The 19808-nt window shown below is 45.4% G+C and overlaps 1 protein-coding gene across 1 annotated transcript; it reads left to right on the top strand.

Annotated features, from left to right (window-relative positions):
• The first annotated feature begins 952 nt into the window (after positions 1-952).
• WDR91 (WD repeat domain 91) lies at positions 953-19638 on the top strand. Its single transcript, XM_082279850.1, has 15 exons — positions 953-1101; positions 2799-2978; positions 3971-4178; positions 5022-5104; positions 7254-7378; positions 9306-9483; positions 9752-9910; positions 11972-12171; positions 12613-12763; positions 14239-14333; positions 14652-14820; positions 15524-15632; positions 17095-17207; positions 17945-18142; positions 19009-19638. Exons 1-15 carry the CDS (start codon positions 979-981, stop codon positions 19171-19173), a joined length of 2256 nt encoding a protein of 751 aa, XP_082135976.1. The 5' UTR covers positions 953-978; the 3' UTR covers positions 19174-19638.
• Positions 19639-19808: the final 170 nt, after the last annotated feature.

Genomic DNA, 19808 nt, shown 5'->3' with positions numbered 1-19808 from the left:
ATAAATACATAAGTGAAGAGAAAGAAATCTTACAGCCCATATAGTGGACAGACAAAAAGAAAAAAACTGGCTGACTGACAAGAGTTTATCTTTCTGTAGAAAATCATGGAGTTTGAAATATTCTCTTTCCCTGAGAGATACCTGCCTGTTAAGTACTTACTGAAACCTAATTCACCACTAACAATTAACAGCAACCCAGCTGAAGCCAGCCTCCTATCTCCTGCACCCTTCCCTACAATGATTTGATGTTTCATTTCCACGGAATATCCAGGGCTCGGCTTCACAAAGCACTGAGACTCCTCTGCTCCCACCGATGTTGCTAAAGGACAGGCTTCTTTACAACACTGATTTTTTTTTTTTTATCCCAATAAACTGTGACACTGATGTGGGCAACGATACCAGACATACACTTGCACGAGAGGGCCAGATCCAGGCCCAGCCGGGCCTGCTGCAGCTGCCCCGCCGGCCTGACACAGCCTGAGGCGCCCGCCTGGAAAGCCCTTCCCGGCCTTTCACTGGATTAACGCCCACTCCGTCGCTACCGACCGCAAGCACAGCCTAGAGGTAAGAGTGCCCGCCCCTGCTGCTCCTCCTGAGGTCGGGAGGGACAGGCCGGCCGGGGGAAGGCCGTGAGGGGCCGCGCCGGGAGCCTCTGGGATCGCTCGCTCGGTCTGTCTGTCAATCCGTCCGCGCCGCCCGGACCCCGCCCCGGCCGCCGCCGCGCCCCCGCCGCCCGCGCCAAGCAACACGAGCCGCACGTGGCGGAGGGCCAATCGGCACGCAGCCGGCGCCCGGCGCTGGCCAATCAGAAGGCGGGAAAAACGCGGGCTGGTCAGGCCAGCGCGGTGGGGCGGGGGGCGGGCAAGGCACGCTGGGAGCTGAAGTCCTCCCGGCGCTGGGCCGCGCCATCCCCTCCCCGCCACGCCCCGCCCCGCCCCGCCCGTGGGCGGACGGAGCCGGCGGCGCCGCGGGGCCCCCATGGCGGCGGCAACGGAGCGCACGGACGAGCTGGTGCGGGAGTATCTGCTCTTCCGCGGCTTCACCGCCGCCCTCAAGCAGCTGGACGCCGAGATCAAGGCGGACCGGGAGAAGGGTTTCCGGGTGAGCGGCAGCTGCGTCCCCGTTCCGGGCGGGTGCTGGGCGCGGGTGCCCCCCGGGGAGGACGCGCTCCCCGGGCGGGCCGCGGGCGCCTCTCCGCGCTCCAGGGGCTGGGCGAGGGCAGCGAGCCCGGCGGTGGGGGGAGCTCTCGGAGCCCCCGCGCTTCCCCGGGGGAGCGGCCGCCCCGGGCCCGCTGGGCTGGGCTGGGCTGGGCTGGGCGCCGGGGCCCGGCCGGCTGCACAGGCGGGACCCCCGCATCCCGGAGCCGCCCGGCCCGCCCTGCCGGCGTTTCTGGCGGCGGGCTTTAGCCGGTTGAAGGCTCTCCTCCCGCTCGGCTCCGGAGCGGCATCAGCGCAGGACAGGGAGCTCCGTCCCCTCGCCTGCCTTCCGAGCCAGGGGCTGCCGTTCGCAGCAGCCGCTGGTCAGCCTGGCCGGCTGTGGACCCTGCGTCCGACCTGTAACCCACCAGCGGATTCTCGGCTTCGAGTCGCGAAGAACGGAGGAGACCGCGTAGTGAGAGGGCAGCCACAGGAAGACATTTCTTTGCCTGCATCTTTTCTCGGTCATGAGATTTTTATCCAGCGGATTTATAGCTCTGCTCTTTAGTTTGTATGTCTTGAGTACCAGCTACCTGGACTAACGTGTGGAAATTGACAGAGAATTTGCCAGTCTCAAAAATACAGTTTCAGGCCTTTGTGTGAGCTTCATGTTCCTGTAGCAACAGTTTTGGGTACCGAATGTAGTGCTTTGAACAGTCAGAGTTTTCTTTGACCAGTAATACAAGCACTACTTTTATCATTAATAAAGCATGTTGCTTTTATTTTTTAAAACACTAGCACTTTGCTAATGTTTAGCAGTTGGCAAACAGCTGACTTAATAGGAATTATTGTCCAAGAAGGGTCTGCTGGGGTCACAAACTTCAGTTTTCTATATCTGCAGGAAGCCACAGAGATAAAAGTTGGGTATGTCCTAAGATACTAACTGTTGAGGGGAGAACAAACCACATACAAAACAACCTTAGTTTAATTTTATAGAGGATGCAGTTTTTTCTTTTTTTGATGCCTGTCTTGGCCATCAGAAACCACTGAACAAGAAAATCTATTCCCACACCACCATTCTGCCTTATTCATGTTGCAGAAATGATTTCCAGAGAGACATAATGATAAAAAAAATCCTGTTGCAAAGTTTTATGCCTGCCTTGTTAGTAGATGATGTTATTAAAAATCAAGGTAATTCAAAGATTGCATTAAAGCAGAACTGACTTCCTCTTTCTGTTGGCTAAATACAGGGGTATTTTCTTTTAGTCTAAAAATAACGCCTTTTTTTTCAGGTGCTGCACTTGAGTTTTCAACATTTAATCACATTATTACTTTTATTATCAACTGACTTTTAAAAGAGGCGGAAAGCTGTGCTTATTTGCAAAAACACCCATCAACTGGGTTCAGCAAAATGTCAATTTCTGTCAAAATCTGTTTGGCTATGTTCTATCATATTCTTTTTCCCTTAATTTGAAAAGTGCTGTGGAGTGGAAGAATGCTAATACAAAATGCAGAGTGTTTCTGGGATTAGGAAATAGCTAATGCATAAGGATTGTATTGTACTACTCCTGCAGTTAAAGCTTCTCAGCACTAAGTTACAGAAAATCTTGTGTCTCAAGAGCCCTCACGTGACTGAAGTCTTCCCTGGTTTGCCCTCTTTAGGTGGATAAGATAGTGGACCAGCTGCAGCAGTTTGTTCAGGGCTACGATCTGGCTGCCCTGCGGGATTACTGGAGTTATCTGGACCGACGCCTTTTCAGCCGTTTGGAAGACGTCTATCGGCCAACAGTGAACAAGCTCAAAACCAGCTTATTCCGATATTACCTTGTCCATGCTATTCAGGTAGTATTTGATTGTTAGGCTTCTATTTTATCAAGACCCTGGCTTCTGATACCAAAGCAATAAACTACCTGTGTGAGCCTCTGACAGGCCTGCTGGATAAGGAACAAGCAATTCATATGTCATGGTCAGGAGTGTAGTAAGGAGTTTGATGCGGACTCACATGACAAGCTTGTGTGCAGGATAGGGAAATTCAGGCAAGAGGGAAACATGGTTTTCTGGGAGCAGGATAGTCACACTCCCGTAAAGACAGATTCCCCTCAGAAAGGACAGCTGTACTGCTAGCTCAGTCCTGCTCAGTTAACTTGGATACTGGCAGAGAAGACAAGGTTCAAACTGGAACAAGGAAATATGGGAGAGAAAATGGATGTCTTTTTGCTTGCTTTGAATAGAAAAGAATGAGCTTAAAATGGAACAGAGATTTTTCTGTTCAAACCTTGGAAAGTCAGTGGAGTATGTTCTCCCCTTGATTCTTCCTTCTTGATTCCATTCCCTGATGGAAGATCTTTAATGATGGGTGTTGGTGGAGGAGTCAAAATCTAATGCATCTTTCTAAAAGTGTGTTTTTTCATGTTTTGTTTTGCCATGTGCTTACCCTGAGGTGTGACAGTCCTGTCTGAATAATGTGTCAGATGGAAACCTTTTCAGGCTGCATCTGCTGTAGACTTGAGTAATTTGAATTATACTTTGGTCCTGTATAAGAATGCTCATGTCTCATTGCACTGGTTTAACTGGAAATCAGTGTGTTTGGTTCAATTGGTCTCAGCCTTTAAACAGGATTGTGGTGACTAGAAAGAAGGTTGGATTAAGCGCATTTGTGAGCTTTTCCTAGTGTATTTGGGATTCTTTTGTTTCCTGATGAATGTTTAACTAACCACTTGTTGTGTCAGATGGTGAAAGTAGTTGTTACTGTGTTCATAACAAAAAGCAAATGTTCCTAGACCTAACCTGGTGGCACTAACGGAAGTGTGAGCCCTGTTCTTGCTGTGTTTCAGAATGGCCGCAATGACAAGGCGCAAGAGTTTTTCCTCAAGCTGGCCTCCGAGCTCCAGAACCAGGCAGAGTGGAAGGATTGGTTTGTCCTGCCCTTCCTCCCTGCTCCAGATTCCAACCCCACCTTTGCCACCTATTTCTCACGCCAGTGGGCAGATACGTTCATCGTGTCCCTGCACAACTTCCTGAGCGTCTTATTTCAGTGCATGCATATCCTTTTTTGCAACTAATAGTTAAATCTCCCTTGCCCTGGTGTTATACTGTTAACAGTCATGCCAAGAATATAGTACTACAGAACTTCCTGTTTTCAGGTGATTTTTTATAGCCAAGACTTAATAGAAAGCTGGTGTTTACCAGAGGATGTTGGAATAGTTACTGCTCAATTATCTGATGGTATGCTGTATTCCCTGGGCACAAACAGTCGTGGTCATTGCTGATGCTGAATCATCCCGATGCTAGTGACTAGAAATCTTGTGCACATCTTGTTCTGAAGTGCTTTTACTCTTTGCTTGACATAGTACAAACAGGCATACAACCTTGGGCCATAGTCCATGACTGTACTGGCATCTTCTCTTAGATCCTTCTTTGGGTACATTGTGTTCACAACATTGCCTAGTGACAGCTCATTATAATAGAGCAGTTGATTGTTGGCAGAAATAAGTGTTTTGCTCCACACTACAGAGTTCTGTCTTAGTCGTTTGTTGATGGGCAGGCTTATGCTGCAGCTGGAAAACAGCTCATCTTGAACTGTTTCTTCAGTGTACAGAAAAGCAGTAACAGAACCTGTCTTGTCCTCCACTTCTGACTCTAAAAAGAAATAATATAAAAATCCTTGCAAAGTCCACATGAAATAGTTTGTGCAACAGCAAAGTAAAAAGTTGACTTAAGGAATTAAGATGTTGCTAATCTTCTGGTCATGCACATACTTTTTGCTGATTGTATGGACTGGGCAGCTTTGTTTTTACAGGTAAACAGCTGGTATGGAGTGCTGGCTTTTAGAATTAAGCCAGGTGCACACAAGTTATTGCCTCGATTTTCTTTAACATTGCTTACCAGTTCCAGTCATACTGAACTTTGAAGCTGAATGTCTCAGGAGCAGTCTCATACAAGAAGAAAATGAATCGTTGCGGCATAAGGTCAGAACTGAGATCACTTTTTAGCTGCTGACTGACGCTGTGAGTTTTGTAAAATTGGTTTCATCAGTTCAAGAATATTGTAACTGTTCAGTTTGGTGCAGTTATTCAAAGGCAGATTCTTTAAGTGTGCTGTTTTCTTTTGATTTATCTTTCAATCGTCTCCAGCAAGCTTAAGGTTGTGATCATATTGTGAAATGTGTGTTTAGGGTATTCCCGTCCCTCTGCTGGAGGTGATTGTCCCCCCTCCCTGTGCTGTCTGACAGGTGACTGAATACTATACAAACTCCTTTTCTGTTACACTGCAAAGCCAAAAAAAGGTGAAACTAGTGGTAGGTTAAGGGTGTATGTCATAGAATTATAGAATGGGTTGGGTTGGGTTGGAAGGGGTGTATGGCTGATTTTGTGAATAGTATTTCGTCACTTCCAGATTTTAGCTGATAGAGCAGTAGAAGCTATAGAAACGGGCAGTAAGTTCTGGCAAAGAGACAGGAACTGTTACTTCTGAAATGACTACTTCACCATGTTTGATGTGCACTCAAAGCAATTTAGACCAACTAATGGAAATGTGAATGTCTGTTTCCCAATTCTAGATCTTATAGTAAACCATAAGAAGGTCGACTGGTTCAGACAAAATATTGCCAAGCTCCATGTCTTGTGTTTGACAGTATCATCAGCAGATACTTAGGAGAGGGTGTAACATGGGTCAGTCATTTCTGAGTATAACTTCCTATTAGATTTATAAAATCTGCAGTTTAAGAACTTTCTAAACTATAGATCACATGTGGATGCTCACATACAAGTAGGAAGGCTTATTCATGTAAGCGGAACTTTAATTTCACTTCCTCAGACATACCAAATAAAAGCTGTTTCTGTATAAATACTTCAGTAAAGTTTGTGCTTTGCCTCCTGTGTTACAAAACATTGTTGTATGTTGTGCTTTCTGCTTTTACTGTTTTAATAGCTGTTCAACACTATCCTAAAAATTGAAGTAAAATAGAATCATTGATTTCAAAAAGGAGGCAGTTTTGGGGGAAAAAACCTGAGGTTTGTCACTGTATTGTATGGAGCTAGTTCAGCCAGACATTGACAGGAGGGTTCTGCAAAAATGGTCAGTGAATAGGGACAGCAGGATAAGAAATAGAAATTTTTGAAATGTAGCTCTTTTATTTCCTCCCATTTTGTATTCTTTACTTTTAGTCAAATTAAAGCTATGGTTGGTGTTCTGCATGTTGGTTGATATCATTTGCAGTCTGGATAAGAGTTTTCTGGCAAATTGACAGAGCTAAAACTAGGCTTTCCCTTTTAGAGAACTCCTCGGGTCAGAGGAGGAATCAGCTACCTATAGAATATAGGTTTTAAAAAAAGATGTGAATAAATACTGAATTTTATGCTAGCGGAAATTAAGTACTGATTCTGTTTTATGCTGCTGGAACAATGCAAATACATAAATAGCAAGCTAGATTTCTAAAGCCCATTTTTCTTCCTGTATTTTCTTTCCTTAAATACAAGATAAAAAGAAAAAGAATTATGTCTGAAAAACAAATGTACAGAAGCAGAAAAGCCTGAGGAACTCTTTGTGTGAATAAGAGTCACAGGCATAAACCACATCTGTTCCAGAAAGCTGCATCCTGAGGTTCCTCTCTGCTGAGGAGAAAAAGAGACGGTTTTCTTTCTCCATAATGTGAAGATAAATCTCATTGTCGTGCTTGGGAAGGAGTTGCACAGGGTATGGACCTGGATTTCAGGGTGACCTTGGTGCACCCTGCCAGTTCACCAAACCCTTGGCTGTGGGAAGAAGATTACCTTCTAGGCTCCGTGCCTGCATTGCCCTAGCCTCAAACTGCCTTCACAGAGAGGGATTGGTAAGCTCTACCCTGCCCAGCTCTTGTTTCTCAGCACCACTAATGTCCCCACAGCTACAGCCCGAGGAGAGGAGTGAAGGGTTTTAAGTGGCTCCAGTTTCATGTGCGTAAAGTACCGATTGTTTTGACTAATTGACTGATGTGGTGCTCAGCCGGTCAGAGCAACTTTTTTCCCTTCCCCACCCTTCCAGGGCTGTTGAAATAAAAGGAATAAACAACTTCAGTGAGTGGGAAGGAGGTGAATCTCAGTGACCCTGTGTTCACTTGGCTCTTTTCTCGTGTTGTAGCTGTTTGCTCTGCAGGCTGAATCCTCCCGCATGAAGAAAGAGGAACTGGAGGTGGAACAAACAGTTACGCATCACAAGTTGCCTGCATATGTGGCCAACATGGATCGACTAGGGGACTCTGAACTGTAAGTGCCTGCAGGAGAAGAGCTGGGGACAGGCTTTGCTGCTTTTGTTAGGTCAAGGAGGTTCCTGGAGGGTCATTTCCTTGTCCCCTGCCCTGGGAGTCAATGCAGAAAGACATCCTGGCAGAAATTATGGTGACCTAAGTAGGTTTAATAGAATTCATGACAGGCGTCTCTCCCATCATTTGGGAAGTTCTTGCAAACCAGTGAGAGCCCAAACACACATGGAAGTGATTCTGCTCTGCTCTCAGCATTGCACCAAGGTGTTCTGGGCATCTAGCATGTTAGCAGTACAGTACCCTGCAGTATTGTCCAAATGAAGTGGATTGTCTCTTGATTCCAATTTACTGAGTGCCTACAGTGCCATAGGTGAGTGCCCTATGTTGTTTTGTAGATACTGTTACTGTATGACCCAAAGGGATTTTTGTTACACAGGGATGTTTTCTTGCTTTTGCAAAGTCAAGGGAAAAGGAGCTTCTCTTCTGTGAGGCTCAGTTATGCACAGAATTCCTCATGAACTTGCTGCAGTTAAAAGTGCATTTTATGACTACATCTCTTGTATGCCTATCCCTGGAAATTAGGCAGCATACACAGTGATACAGCTTCTTTGATTGCTATTTTTTTACCCCAGTGTCAGGCAAAGCAAGTCTGTGTGTTTGGATTCACTGTGTTACTGAGGCTTTTCTTTTCTTTCTTTTAAAAGGATCTGAAAGCATATGTAGCTCAACTACAAGTTACAAATAATGCTGTGGCTCAAGTTTCTCATGTGCTTCTTTCACTTGTATTGGGACAGGAGCAGGATTGATTAAATTATCCTGTTGCTGGTGACAGATAGAAGTTGTAGCAGGTACTGCACACAAAATGTTTTAACCTTAAAGCTGTCTGATTCAATAGACTTAAGTGTCTATTGAACTTATCTTGGTAATGGCTCTGCAGTCTTTGCACAGGACAGGCTACAGAGTTTAGTTTGTGATACATTTTTTTAAACTATGTGGAAAGCCCTGATGCTGTCTGCATGTATGGATGAGTGTGACATGAGGGATGGGATAATTTATTCCTGTATTTGTTTTTGTCCATTTGAATTAGAAAAACTTGCCTAAGAAGTGGTATTTCTTCTGTGTGCAACTTGTCTCTTAGTCTGAGGGCCAGTTCTGTTTGCTTATTTTCATGTCTGTGCTTAACTCAAAGCCCAGGTTTGGTAGAACAGTTCCATCCTTGAAGAGTGGATAGAGACAGTGAAGCATATTGTATTCCTCTTCCTCTTGCTGCCACTCTGCTCTCAGAGGAAGCTGTAGCAGAGTGAAGTCAGACGGTTATATTCTGGGAAGCAGCTGCTGGTTTTGGCATTGTGGATTGAGAAGGGAGGTGTTTATAATCATGGAAATGGGCTGTAACTCTCTTATTTTCTTTGGGTCTGGATTTTGAAATATTGAGGGCCTGTGCTGTAAAACTGTTGAACATAACTTGCTGATTATCAAAGAGTGTCCAGTGAAACACTGGATGCTGAATGTCTCTCAAAGTAGGTCTGTTTTATGTTTTGAATTGGGAATCCCATCTGAGTAAGTTCTACAGAAATCTGAATTCCCCTGCCTTTCCCTTAGGGTCTTTCTAAACAAACCAGATGGAGTGGAAAGAGTTTTAGGTGGCTTTAGAGTTTACAGTGGATTCAGCAACAGTTTGATCTCACTGTCTCAGTGGCATCTCTGAGAAAGTGAGCTTTTGGTTACAGTAACTATAATGACCTGCTCCAGGCACTAACAAGATATTTTCAAATAGTTTTTAAATGCATAGTGGTGCATTGGCTTGGAAATGAACATCTGTTGTCCAGTGGTTCAAACAGCTGCCACTTTACTTAACTGGGTGGTCTTTGATCAAGTTACCTCGCTACACTTTCATACTCTCTTTGGTGGTGTTTTGTTTTTTTCACTAGTGATATGACCTGCAATCAGAGGAGTACAGCACATTCTCTTCAGTCCCGGGGAGGCTTTCTGTCCTCTTTTCTCTCCCAAAGTAAAAAGGGCCCTTCCAGACCAACCCATTCAAGTGGGGCTTCTCCAACGCAGACTGGCAATATGCTGCTAGGGAAGAAAGAACCAACAAATCACCAGGTAATTCTCAACTGAAAGTTGCTCAGTCTCCAAGGAGTTAACTTGCAGCATGGCACTGCTCCAAGGTTTTGCTTGCACCTGAAAAATTAAATGTCCTTTCCTGCCTTGCAAACGTATGCTGGGCCTGAATGCAGCACAAGAACAGCGGCTGTCTTCTAAGAGCTTGTGGAGCCTTTGCAGGTGCTTCATTGCTTTGCTGCTGCTTTTGCTCTTTGTTCTGCAGCCTGGTACAAGCATAACTTTGCCCAATCACTTCTCTGCCTTCCAGAGTGCCAAAGGAAAAGAAGGAACAGTGAGCTGTAAGGATGGAAAGATCCCCTTCAGTGGTTTAGTGGCAGGCGAGTCCAGTTCCCTGCAGCAGCGGCAGAAGCGCTTGCAAGAGCATGGGAAAGAAAGGAAGGAACTGTTGTCGAAAGGGACCTTCCAGGTACTGGTCAGCACTGCAAGGCTTGGAAGCAGAAGGCTGGTATTTCTGTAAAACTAAGTGGTGAAACAAGGGCCAGTGTTTCCTTTAAGCTTTGGAATTGCTAGGCAGAAGTAACTGTATCAAAGGTTAATGTCTGTAGTTAATCAACTCCTTCTACATTTGGTTTTTTTCTGTGTCCCTGGAAGGTAATCAGTACTGGCATTTCAAATGGAAGAAGAGTTGTCTTTTGTCTCCATGTTTTTCAACAACCTGGTCCTGAGGCTTCATTAAGGTTTCATTCACTTCTAATGGTTGTGTTCCAATATCTTGTTAAAATCTCCATTCCTCCGTGGTAATGAACTTGGCTCACTCATTCAACCAAAGTGAGTTCTGTTCCTGTAGGTTCTTAGGCTGATTTATGCAGGCTCTGTGTGGGATGATGAAAACTAATGGAAATTTTTCCTGGATAGGAGTGGAAGTTGCTTTCTTAGCAACATTTTCTTATTGGAGTTTTTTGCACTTTATTGTTGCAGTTTTGCCTGGGGGTGTGCCCTGCTCTAAAATCTAATGAAACAATAAAACTGTGTCCTGGATTTTAACTGCTGAAGGTCAGCAGACTACTTCTGTTTACCTGTGTGTTGTCTGGCTTTTAGCAGCCATGTTGTCAAAAAAAATACAGAGCACAGGCAGCATCTCAGCCATTGTTATTGTTATTTTGTCTGTATGAGACATTCTGCCTTGTGGAGAGACAGTGCTGAGGGACTGTTGCCCATTGGCCAATGTGTGGCTGTTCTGTGTGTGGGAGTGCTGTTTTAAAGAGAAGTTACTCCATCACTCAGCATTCAAGACCTTGAGAGAACTTTTTTCTTCATGGTTCATTTAAAACACTTTCAGCACTGGCTAGAAAATTGCAAAGCCCAATTTCCCAGTAAGTTTCCTTTGACTTTCCTTTTTCTATGATGTTCCAGGTTAAGGCAGTGATTTTTGAGCTGTGTAAAGATTGGTTCTTGTGCTGTTGGGGAAGCTTGATACTCTTTAACTTTCTCTTGTACTCAAAGCATGTGAGCAAAAAGGAAACTGAAAGGTGGCACTGTTTCTTTCACGTGAGTGTCATTCACTGGTTATTACCTCCCCACACTAACTAGCAGAATAATTCTTGGATTTATTTCCCAATCTTTTCCAGCTCTGTGATTTCAGATGATTTGATTATTCAATGCTTGATCCATTGGTCACAATGTGAAGCTACTGTAAATTAGGCAAGCATGTGTTACAGAACAGGAATTCAAATCCGTCAATACCAATGCCATTTAGGGACACTTAGTTTTCTTATCAAAAGAATGCTAGCAGGTGATTTACCTCCTTATGTGCTGTATCTGCTTCTTGTTCAGCTTCTGGTGGCAAGAGAAGACTAAGCTGCTTCCAGATATTTCTGCCATGCAGATCTTGTCTCATCCAGATACTTTCACCTCCTAAAACTCCATTTGTTCTGTCTGCCCTGTCAGATTGGGTTTTAAGCTTTTGGACTCATGTGTCAGCTCTACTGTTGTCATCAGTCAGTTGGCTGCAGTGGTGGCTCCAGTGTGCACAGTCTAAAATCTCTGGCAGATGAGGATAATCCATCCACTGGGGTTTGAGATCCAACAAGTTTTTGTGCAGGTTTGCTGAACTGCATAGTATACAGACTTAGCTTACATTGCCGAAGACAAGAATTCCTTGAAATATTTTGATTTACTTGTGAATCTGTGCTCTAATGGCCCATCTAAATGGACCTCTGATATACCTCTGGCTGAAGTATGCTAGAAATGTTGTGGTTCCTTTAATTCTTACAGGAAAGTATATAGCTGGGCACATGGAGGGGGATATAAGGGACTCAACAACTAAGCAGGTCATATTAAATAGTGCAATTGTGCAACACATGGTCCTTGTGCTCAGAAAGGTCCCTGGCAGAAGGAGTGTTGGGCTGACAATGCTTCTGTTTTGTTGCAGCTTCTTTTTTTTTTTTTTCTCCCAGCAGGCTGGGATAGCTGAGGAGCTTGATATGGAGCTGCTTCATTGTATTTCACACAGGATTTCTTCTTTCAGGGCCAGAGTGCTGAGAAGAAAACAGATACTAGCATAGCTGAGGCAGAACCATGCTCAGATCTGCATGCTGAGCAAACAGAGACTTCAGCCAAAGTTCCTGGCAGCAGTGCAGAAGCTGTGGGGGTTCGGCAGGAACAGCCTTTCATCGTCCTGAGCCAGGAGGAGTATGGGGAGCACCATTCATCCATCATGTACTGCAGGTAATGCACTGGCAGAAGAGGGCTCTCTTGTAGAAGCCTCTGCAGGAGGATCAGCTGTGTCTGGCCTCTTTCTTCCAGTCTCTGTTCTGTCCAGCACGTTGGACACGTGCTCTCAGTTGTAGGGCAGTCAAGCTGGTGTGACTGAAAATAGCATGTAGCTTGTGCAGTGAGAATGGACAGAGATTTTTGTGACTGGGCAATGCTAGCCAGGAAGAAACTCCCTTGGAAAGCAGGATGGTATTGCTTAAGGGCATTATGCTTTATGTCTGGAGCTTAGTGCCCTTCATTGTGCCAGTTACTGTGAAGTGAACAGGAAGTGGTGCAAAGAAGTTCTGATTCCTGCAGAAGGAACTCGTGTGTGGCCAGGAAAGGAAGGATTAGCGGATTGCATCTAAGAATTTGAGGCAGAAAAATATCCCAACAGTTTCATTCTACACACAGGGTTGATTGTTCTGGACGGAGGGTGGCCAGCTTGGACGTGGATGGGGTCATCAAAGTCTGGTCTTTTAACCCCATAATGCAAACTAAAGCTTCATCCATTTCCAAATCTCCATTGCTGTCCCTGGAATGGGCCACCAAGCGTGATCGGCTGGTGAGTAGTCTGCATGTGGAAGCACAGCAGATGATTTGGGGCTGTGTTGCTACGTGTTGCATGTTCACTTCTAGACAGCTGCACTGTGGATAAGATTGGGGCAGCGGTTAGTTTCCACTTTTAGTGGGACACAGGGAACCAAAGCCTCTAGGGTCTAAGAAAAACTAGAGTGGGGAGTGTATGCTTTTTATTGAGCAAGGAGTTCACCACCACTTGCCCTGAAACAGAAATTCCCAAGCTGCAGTGTGGGTACAGCTGCAGGATAGAAGTTGTTCCTTTGAGAGAAGTGCCTGACTTCACACAGATCACGCAGCAACTTGTAAAGACAGGCAGAGGCAACTAAGTACAACAGCCTGTGGGAGGCCTGCAGCAGAGAGCTGTGGAGCTTTACTCATACCCTGAGCCAGCAGCAGAGAGGGGGAAACAGGGTTGTGGGGGTGGCATTTTACTTGTGCAGGTGTGAAAAAAGCTCCATGGCCAGTTTTAGACTGGTGTCTTAAGAGCTGAGGGTTTGTGTGTGCATAAGGAGCTTGGAGCTTGTTTAAATAACATGGCAGTTTAAATGTTTCCTATATCCCTTTTACTCTAGTTCTGTTGCTAGAGAGGACCCTTAAATTATATGCATTCTTCTGAGTCCCAGAACTGTTGCTAGTGTTTCATGCCCTCCCTTGGCAGATACAGGGCTGTATGAGAAGGCTGGCCTGCAAATGAGGCAGCATTTTTCGCATTTTGGCACTGACAATGTGTGGCTTGCTAACCCCAAAATGCCACCTGTGAAGAGCTGGTGCTACAGCTCATCTCTTCTTTTGCTTTTAGAAAGCAAGCTGTTGATGCAGTTGTTGTGCTTTGTTTGTTGTGATGATGTTTCTTCTGCTTTGTGGAATTTATTTCCTTCTTGCTAATAGAAAGATTCTTCATTCTGAAATACATGTGGGATTGATCAGCAAACTAGGCACTGAAGTGACAAAGATCTGTCTTGCTCGATTTTTCTTTTATAATGCATCTCTCTATGATTTAAATTTTAATTGAAATTGTAACACCACTAATAAAGCATTTGTGAGCTCTTCTGGATGATTTCATCCTCCCGTGGGTGAAAGGAGTTGGCTTCCACTTGATTTTCTCTTTAGCAGACAGTTAACAATCTTAAGCCTCTCTGTCCTTGGCCCCTAGATATTGAGATTCCATCCATGTTTTGCATCCTATAATGTTGAGCTGTGATCTAGGAAGTGGCGTTTATGCCGCCTTGGTGCCTATTAGATCTTTTTCTCACTGGAAGGGAGGGTTTTAGCTCTGACTTCTGTGGCTCTGGGGTAGTCCTACTCAGTATGATTGCACAGGAAGACAGGATGTACCATAATGGAGTAATATTTAGTCTGAAAGGATAGATAGAAAAAAATTATTAAGTCTTGGTGGTTGTTGGACAGCATCATTGTACTGTTCACTCACACTCTTTCCATCTCCTTGCTGGTTTCAAGCTATTGCTTGGCAGTGGGGTTGGGACAGTTCGTCTTTATGACACAGAAGCAAAGAAGAATCTCTGTGAAATCAGCATTGATGAAGACATGCCCAGGTAACTCTGGAATACTGATTTTATATATAAATATAAATAAATTGTGTTGGTTTTAACAGTGAACATCTCAATGTTCCTGCTGCTTTTCTGCAACTGCAGGACAATCCAGCCTTCATCTAGAGGGCAGTCCCTGCCTGAGCAGCGTAAAACTGCTCAGTTAAATGGGAGACACTCAAAATATGTCTAAGCACATGAATCCTGCCCTCCTTTACAGTGCACCCTGTCTTTCGGGGTCTTAATGGGAGAGCTCGTAGGTGAGTGTTTTGCTTGAGGCAGCTGCAGGAGAGAGGTGATTCAGACCATGTGCCTGTGTTTCAGGATCCTCTCGCTTGCCTGCAGCCCAAGTGGTGCCTCCTTTGTCTGCTCTGCAGCAGCCCAGAGCCCCGTCTCCCACATTGACTTCTCAGTAATCAACTCTGGGGGCAAAAGTGTGAACCAAGTTCCTGGGAAGCTGCTACTGTGGGACACTAAGACGATGAAGCAGCAGGTACTTGCTGGGTTTCTTTTCCTTTCTCAGTCTGCTTGCTGAGAATGAGTGTCTTCTGTTTCAATGTGTGGGAGCCCTCTTTCTAAATTTTGCGGACTTTCTTTTCAACACCCTTCTTTTTCCTCCTTCTTCCTTTCCCCTCTGTCACATTCAGGATAAAAATAAATAATGTAAGTAGCTGCTGGATTGGGTGAAGTTTTTTTGTTTTATTGGTGCGTTGGGGTTTTTATGAGGGATTCTTCAGAATAGTCCATGGCCTTGTTTCTATCCTGGTTGCACAGTTTGTGACTGGAAATATCCTAAGTGGATTGACTGATGCTTTGCTCAGGCTTTCTCCAGTTGAGCTATACTGAAGGGGTTTTGTTGCTGCTGTTTCCCCTGCCTTCCTTGTTTTTAAGTGAAGTGCTGTCCCTGACATGTAGGAGAAAGCAACATACTCAATCTAATGCCTGCCAGAAGCTGGTTTTGCAACCTTGAGGCCATGGCTAAGAAAGCTATGGCTTGGCTGAGATGAATTGCTGGTTTAGTGTCACACTAAAGTGCCGCTGCCAGACCTTGAAGTCTGTAGTTATTAGAGGTATAGGGCTCCAAACCAGAGTTCTTGTTACTAAACACTGTCTTTTCTTTCTTCCTTCCCCTGGAGTTCAGCTCTTCAGCCCCCCCAGCTCCATTTCTCAGCATTAATGCAAATTTTCCTTTTCAGCTGCAGTTCTCCCTGGAGCCTGAGCCCATTGCTATTAACTGCACAGCCTTCAACCACAATGGCAACCTGCTGGTCACCGGGGCTGCAGATGGGATTGTTCGTCTCTTTGGTATGGTGGGAAAGGACCTGGGGGTATTGGTTGATAGCCAGCTGTGAGGCCAGGTGGCCAAGACTGGCATCCGGGCTTGTATCACAAATAGCATGGCCAGCAGGACAAGGGAAGTGATTGTCCCCCTGCACTTGGCACTGCTGAGGTTGTACCTCAAACAGCATGTTCAGTTTTGGACCCCTCACTACAAGGAAGACATTGTGGGGCTGGAGCGTGTCCAAAGAGCAAAACCAAAGCTGGTAAAGGGTCTGGAGCACATGAGGAACAGCTGCAGGAGCTGGGGTTCTTTAGCTTGGAGAAAATGAGACAGAGGGGACACCTTACTGCTTTCTACAACTACCTGAAAGGAGGTTGTAGCCAGGTGGGTGTCAGTCCCTTCCCCCAAGTAACAAGGGATCAGACAAGAGGAAACAGCCTCAAGCTGCATCAGGGGAGGTTTAGATTGGATATTAGGAAAACTTCCATCACCAAAGGGATTGTCAAGCACTGGAGCAGGCAGGAAAGTGCTGGAGTCACAAATACGTTGGAAGTATTTAAAAGATGTTGTAGATGTGGCACTTAGGGGTATAGTTTAGTGGTGCACTTGGCAGTGCTAAAGTAACAGTTGGGCTTGATTATCTTGGAGGTCTTTTCTAACTTACATGATTCTGTGAAACTGAGTAGTGAGGTGGCCCCTAGTCCTCAGCTGGCTGCCCCTAGTACCCTTCTGCCAGCAGGGAGGCAGCTGTGGGATGTGCTTGAAGACCAAGGTGGAAGCTATTGTCTCTCCTCCACAGGAGCTCTCAGGACTGAATTGACATAGACTTTTTCTGGAGGATATTGGCTGGAGACCCTGGTAGTACTGCTGGATTTGTTGTTTCTCTCCTGCTGAAGAGGAGAGTTAATTTGCCCTTAAGCTGTGTGGTCTTGGGCTGTGTCAGGTAGCAGTACCACTAGAGGCTGAGTTGTGTGGAAAGGAATTAATGTGAGACCTCACATTTAAATGCAAGGGCTTCACATCAGTCCTGCTTCTGTGAGCAATTTCTCTTTCTCAGGTTTTTGTCCTCTTCAGCCTGTGCTTGCAATAAAGGCAGTTCATGCCTCTTACCTTTGAATGGGGAATCTGCTTCTGGCACAGGTCGAGGCTGCAGTTGCAGGTCTTTGGGACGACAGAGCTGTCAGCAGCTGGGAGGATGGGCAGGATTACTAAGGGAGGAGTGCCAGTGGTGCTTGGATGCAAAATGTTTGCAGTTGACAGTGAGTGTGTGAGCAGCCCTGTAAAGCTGAGTAGATATGATGATTTTTGTGGCCAAAGTGAGAGCCATGTGTGGGAGTATAGGCACAGGGGGCTGGGAACTGGATTGGGTTCCCCCAGGCTGGTTTGGAGGGCTGTCACAGAGAGCTTGGGAACATAAAAGGCCTCCCTCTCTTCACCTCAGCTCTGTGTGAGTACAAGGAGTGTTCAGTACTGTTCTCCCCTCAGATATGCAGCAGCATGAGTGCGCCATGAGCTGGAAGGCACATGATGGGGAAGTCTACTCCGTCGAGTTCAGCTATGATGAGAACACAGTCTACAGCATAGGCGAGGATGGCAAGGTAGGCTATGAGTGACTTCCTACTGGTCAGCTGGCAGGGAGATCACTTCTGGAATCTTCTCCATATAGTGGGGACAAGCATAAAAATACGCTCAGATCCTGGATGATCTGTGGGCTGCTAACTGTAATCCTAGGTGTGCATTACCACCCTGCTCCATGCTATCTGCAGAGAGAGTGGCTGAAAAGTGTATTAATAGTTGGAGCTGTCTCGGACCTTGTGTGCAAATCCTGCTGTTGGTGACATCCCCTTCCTAGATAGTCCATGTAAGGATGACCTTTCTCTGCCCCTGAGATCACCACATTTAAGATCTGGGATTCACAGGGAAGCAGATCGTTGACCACTTTGCATATATCTCCTTGTCCGCAGCTCCCTGTTGTTTATAATAAACAATTCAGTTTCTGCAGTTACATAGCCTTCAGCAGTAGAGGTGTGGCTCAGGGAGGGACCTTGGTTGAGGAGTTAAGCAAGTTCTCACCAGAATACTGCATGCAATGTGGAAGGACACATAGGCAGTAGTGCTTGTGGAAGGCAGGGCATATCTTTGCCTGGATACTAGGCACTCCTACAGCCTTTGCAGTCTGTGTTTTATTAATACAGCCACTTAGATACAGATGTCAGAATACCCTGTTCTGTTTGTGAGGAATACCTACTTGGCTTAAAAGCAAAAAAAAGGTGACTCTACTTGCATCCCAGTTAATTTCATTATGGGCTTCTGTCATCTCTTTTTCTCATTCCAGTTTATTCAGTGGAATATCCACAAAATTGGCTTGAAGGTGTCTGAGTATGACCTTCCCAGGGAAGCTACAGGTCCTTTTATTCTGTCTGGGTACAGTGGCTACAAGCAAGTCCAGTTCCCACGAGGACGGCTTTTTGCTTTTGACTCTGAGGGCAATTACATGTTGACATGCTCTTCTACTGGGGGAGTAATATTCAAGGTAAGTCTCAGAAGTGGTGGAGAGTACTCTTAAGTATCCATACAAGCTTTTGTTAATTATGAGAGTGCAACATCAGCCACTGGAAGTTCTTAAGCAGCACCTACTCATCTTTGCTCTGTGAAAGTTGCTGCTCAGTTTCACACAGTGTGCACTTTAGCAGTGTGTGGTGTACAGCAAGTGTTTGGGTCCTCTGTAGGTAGCTGGAGTATGTGTGCTCCCTCTTAAAGCTTAGTTTTTTGTGTCCCAAGTGCCTAGGACAAAGTTTTAATTACTTTTTAAATATATGGATGTATGCCAATTCAATGCAAAATGTGTGATTGTTAACTGGTGCTCATCTTCAATCTGCCTTCTGTGCCTGCTGATTCTATGTTAGACCCAGCCTGATTCTCTTCCCTTATTGTGTACTGAAATTAAATGAAGGGTAAGGCTGAATGGTTCTGGGTGCCCAAATTTTGGTGCTTCAGTAGCAAGTGTTACTGATCACATGCTCATGCTCTTCCAAAGCAGATTAGATGAAATTTGTACTTTGCATCTGGGGCACTCAGAGCACCTGAACTAACATGAGCTATATCTCAGGCTTATGTGCTTCTCATCAGTGTGTGCTCTTAGCCTGCTTTGTTCAATTACTGCAGTTCAGCTGATGTCGAAAGTTGAGCTGCTTGAGAACGCCTGCTTCTCTAGTGAGACTGGAAACTTCCTTTCATGTGTGTGCTACACACATCTCAATATCTCTCTGATTTTCTGCTTACTTATGCATGCTGTTAGAGATTTGGAGTCTCTATCAGACTTTGGCTTGTCTTGTCAGGTGCACTGCTCCCACTGCAGAAACTTACCTCCTTAAAATCTTATGCTTTCCTTCTTTTTAGTTAAATGGTGAGGAAAAGGTTCTGGAGAGCTGCCTTTCCCTGGGAGGACACCGAGCTCCTGTTGTCACAGTGGATTGGAGCACAGCCATGGACTGCGGGACCTGCCTCACTGCTTCTATGGATGGAAAAATTAAATTAACAACCTTACTGGCTCAAAAGTCTTAACCTGGACAGTACTGAAAGGGGAAAGAGCAATAGACTTGACAAAACCAGTGTTAACTCACAGGAACAAACTGCATGGGAGAGAAGGCAAAGCAAAGTCCCTCTTCTCATTGTAGCTTTTGCCTCTTGATAACTACATTTGCCAAACTGCTGTGCAACAGAATGCCAGTATGGGACTGGATCAGTGGCAGCACTGAAAAATAAGTCTCCACTAATCCATTGAGGCAGCTGGACTTCCCTCTGTTAGGGAGTCTTGAGTAGCACATGGGTAGAAGGCTGGGGTCACGTCAGGGTTTTGCAGGTGAGGCTGGAGAAAGCAAGCATGAGGCAGCACAGTGCATGACAATAAGATGACTCAAACTGGAAAGGCTGGTGAGAAACCAGGGTATTCTTTGGGTATAACATTTGTTGTTATGATTTTGTTAGTTTGTTTTTATTTGGTTTCTTTTTTTCCATAAAAAAATATTCCCTTGCACTTGAGCTCTATGCTTTGTCGAGCAGTTGCTGCAAAACATGGAGGGTGGCTAGGGCAGTGATGTGCCAAGTCTCCTGCACGCAAAAAAGGCCCTTGTGCTTTCATGAGTGCTTCCAGCACCACACCAGGGTGAACCAGACATCCAGGAACAAAAATAACTCTG

The sequence above is a fragment of the Coloeus monedula genome (genome assembly GCF_965178545.1).
Source record: "Coloeus monedula genome assembly, chromosome: 4".
Lineage (NCBI taxonomy): Eukaryota > Metazoa > Chordata > Aves > Passeriformes > Corvidae > Coloeus > Coloeus monedula.
Note: the sequence above shows the minus strand (reverse complement) of the source record. Positions and strands in the feature narration are given on the sequence as shown.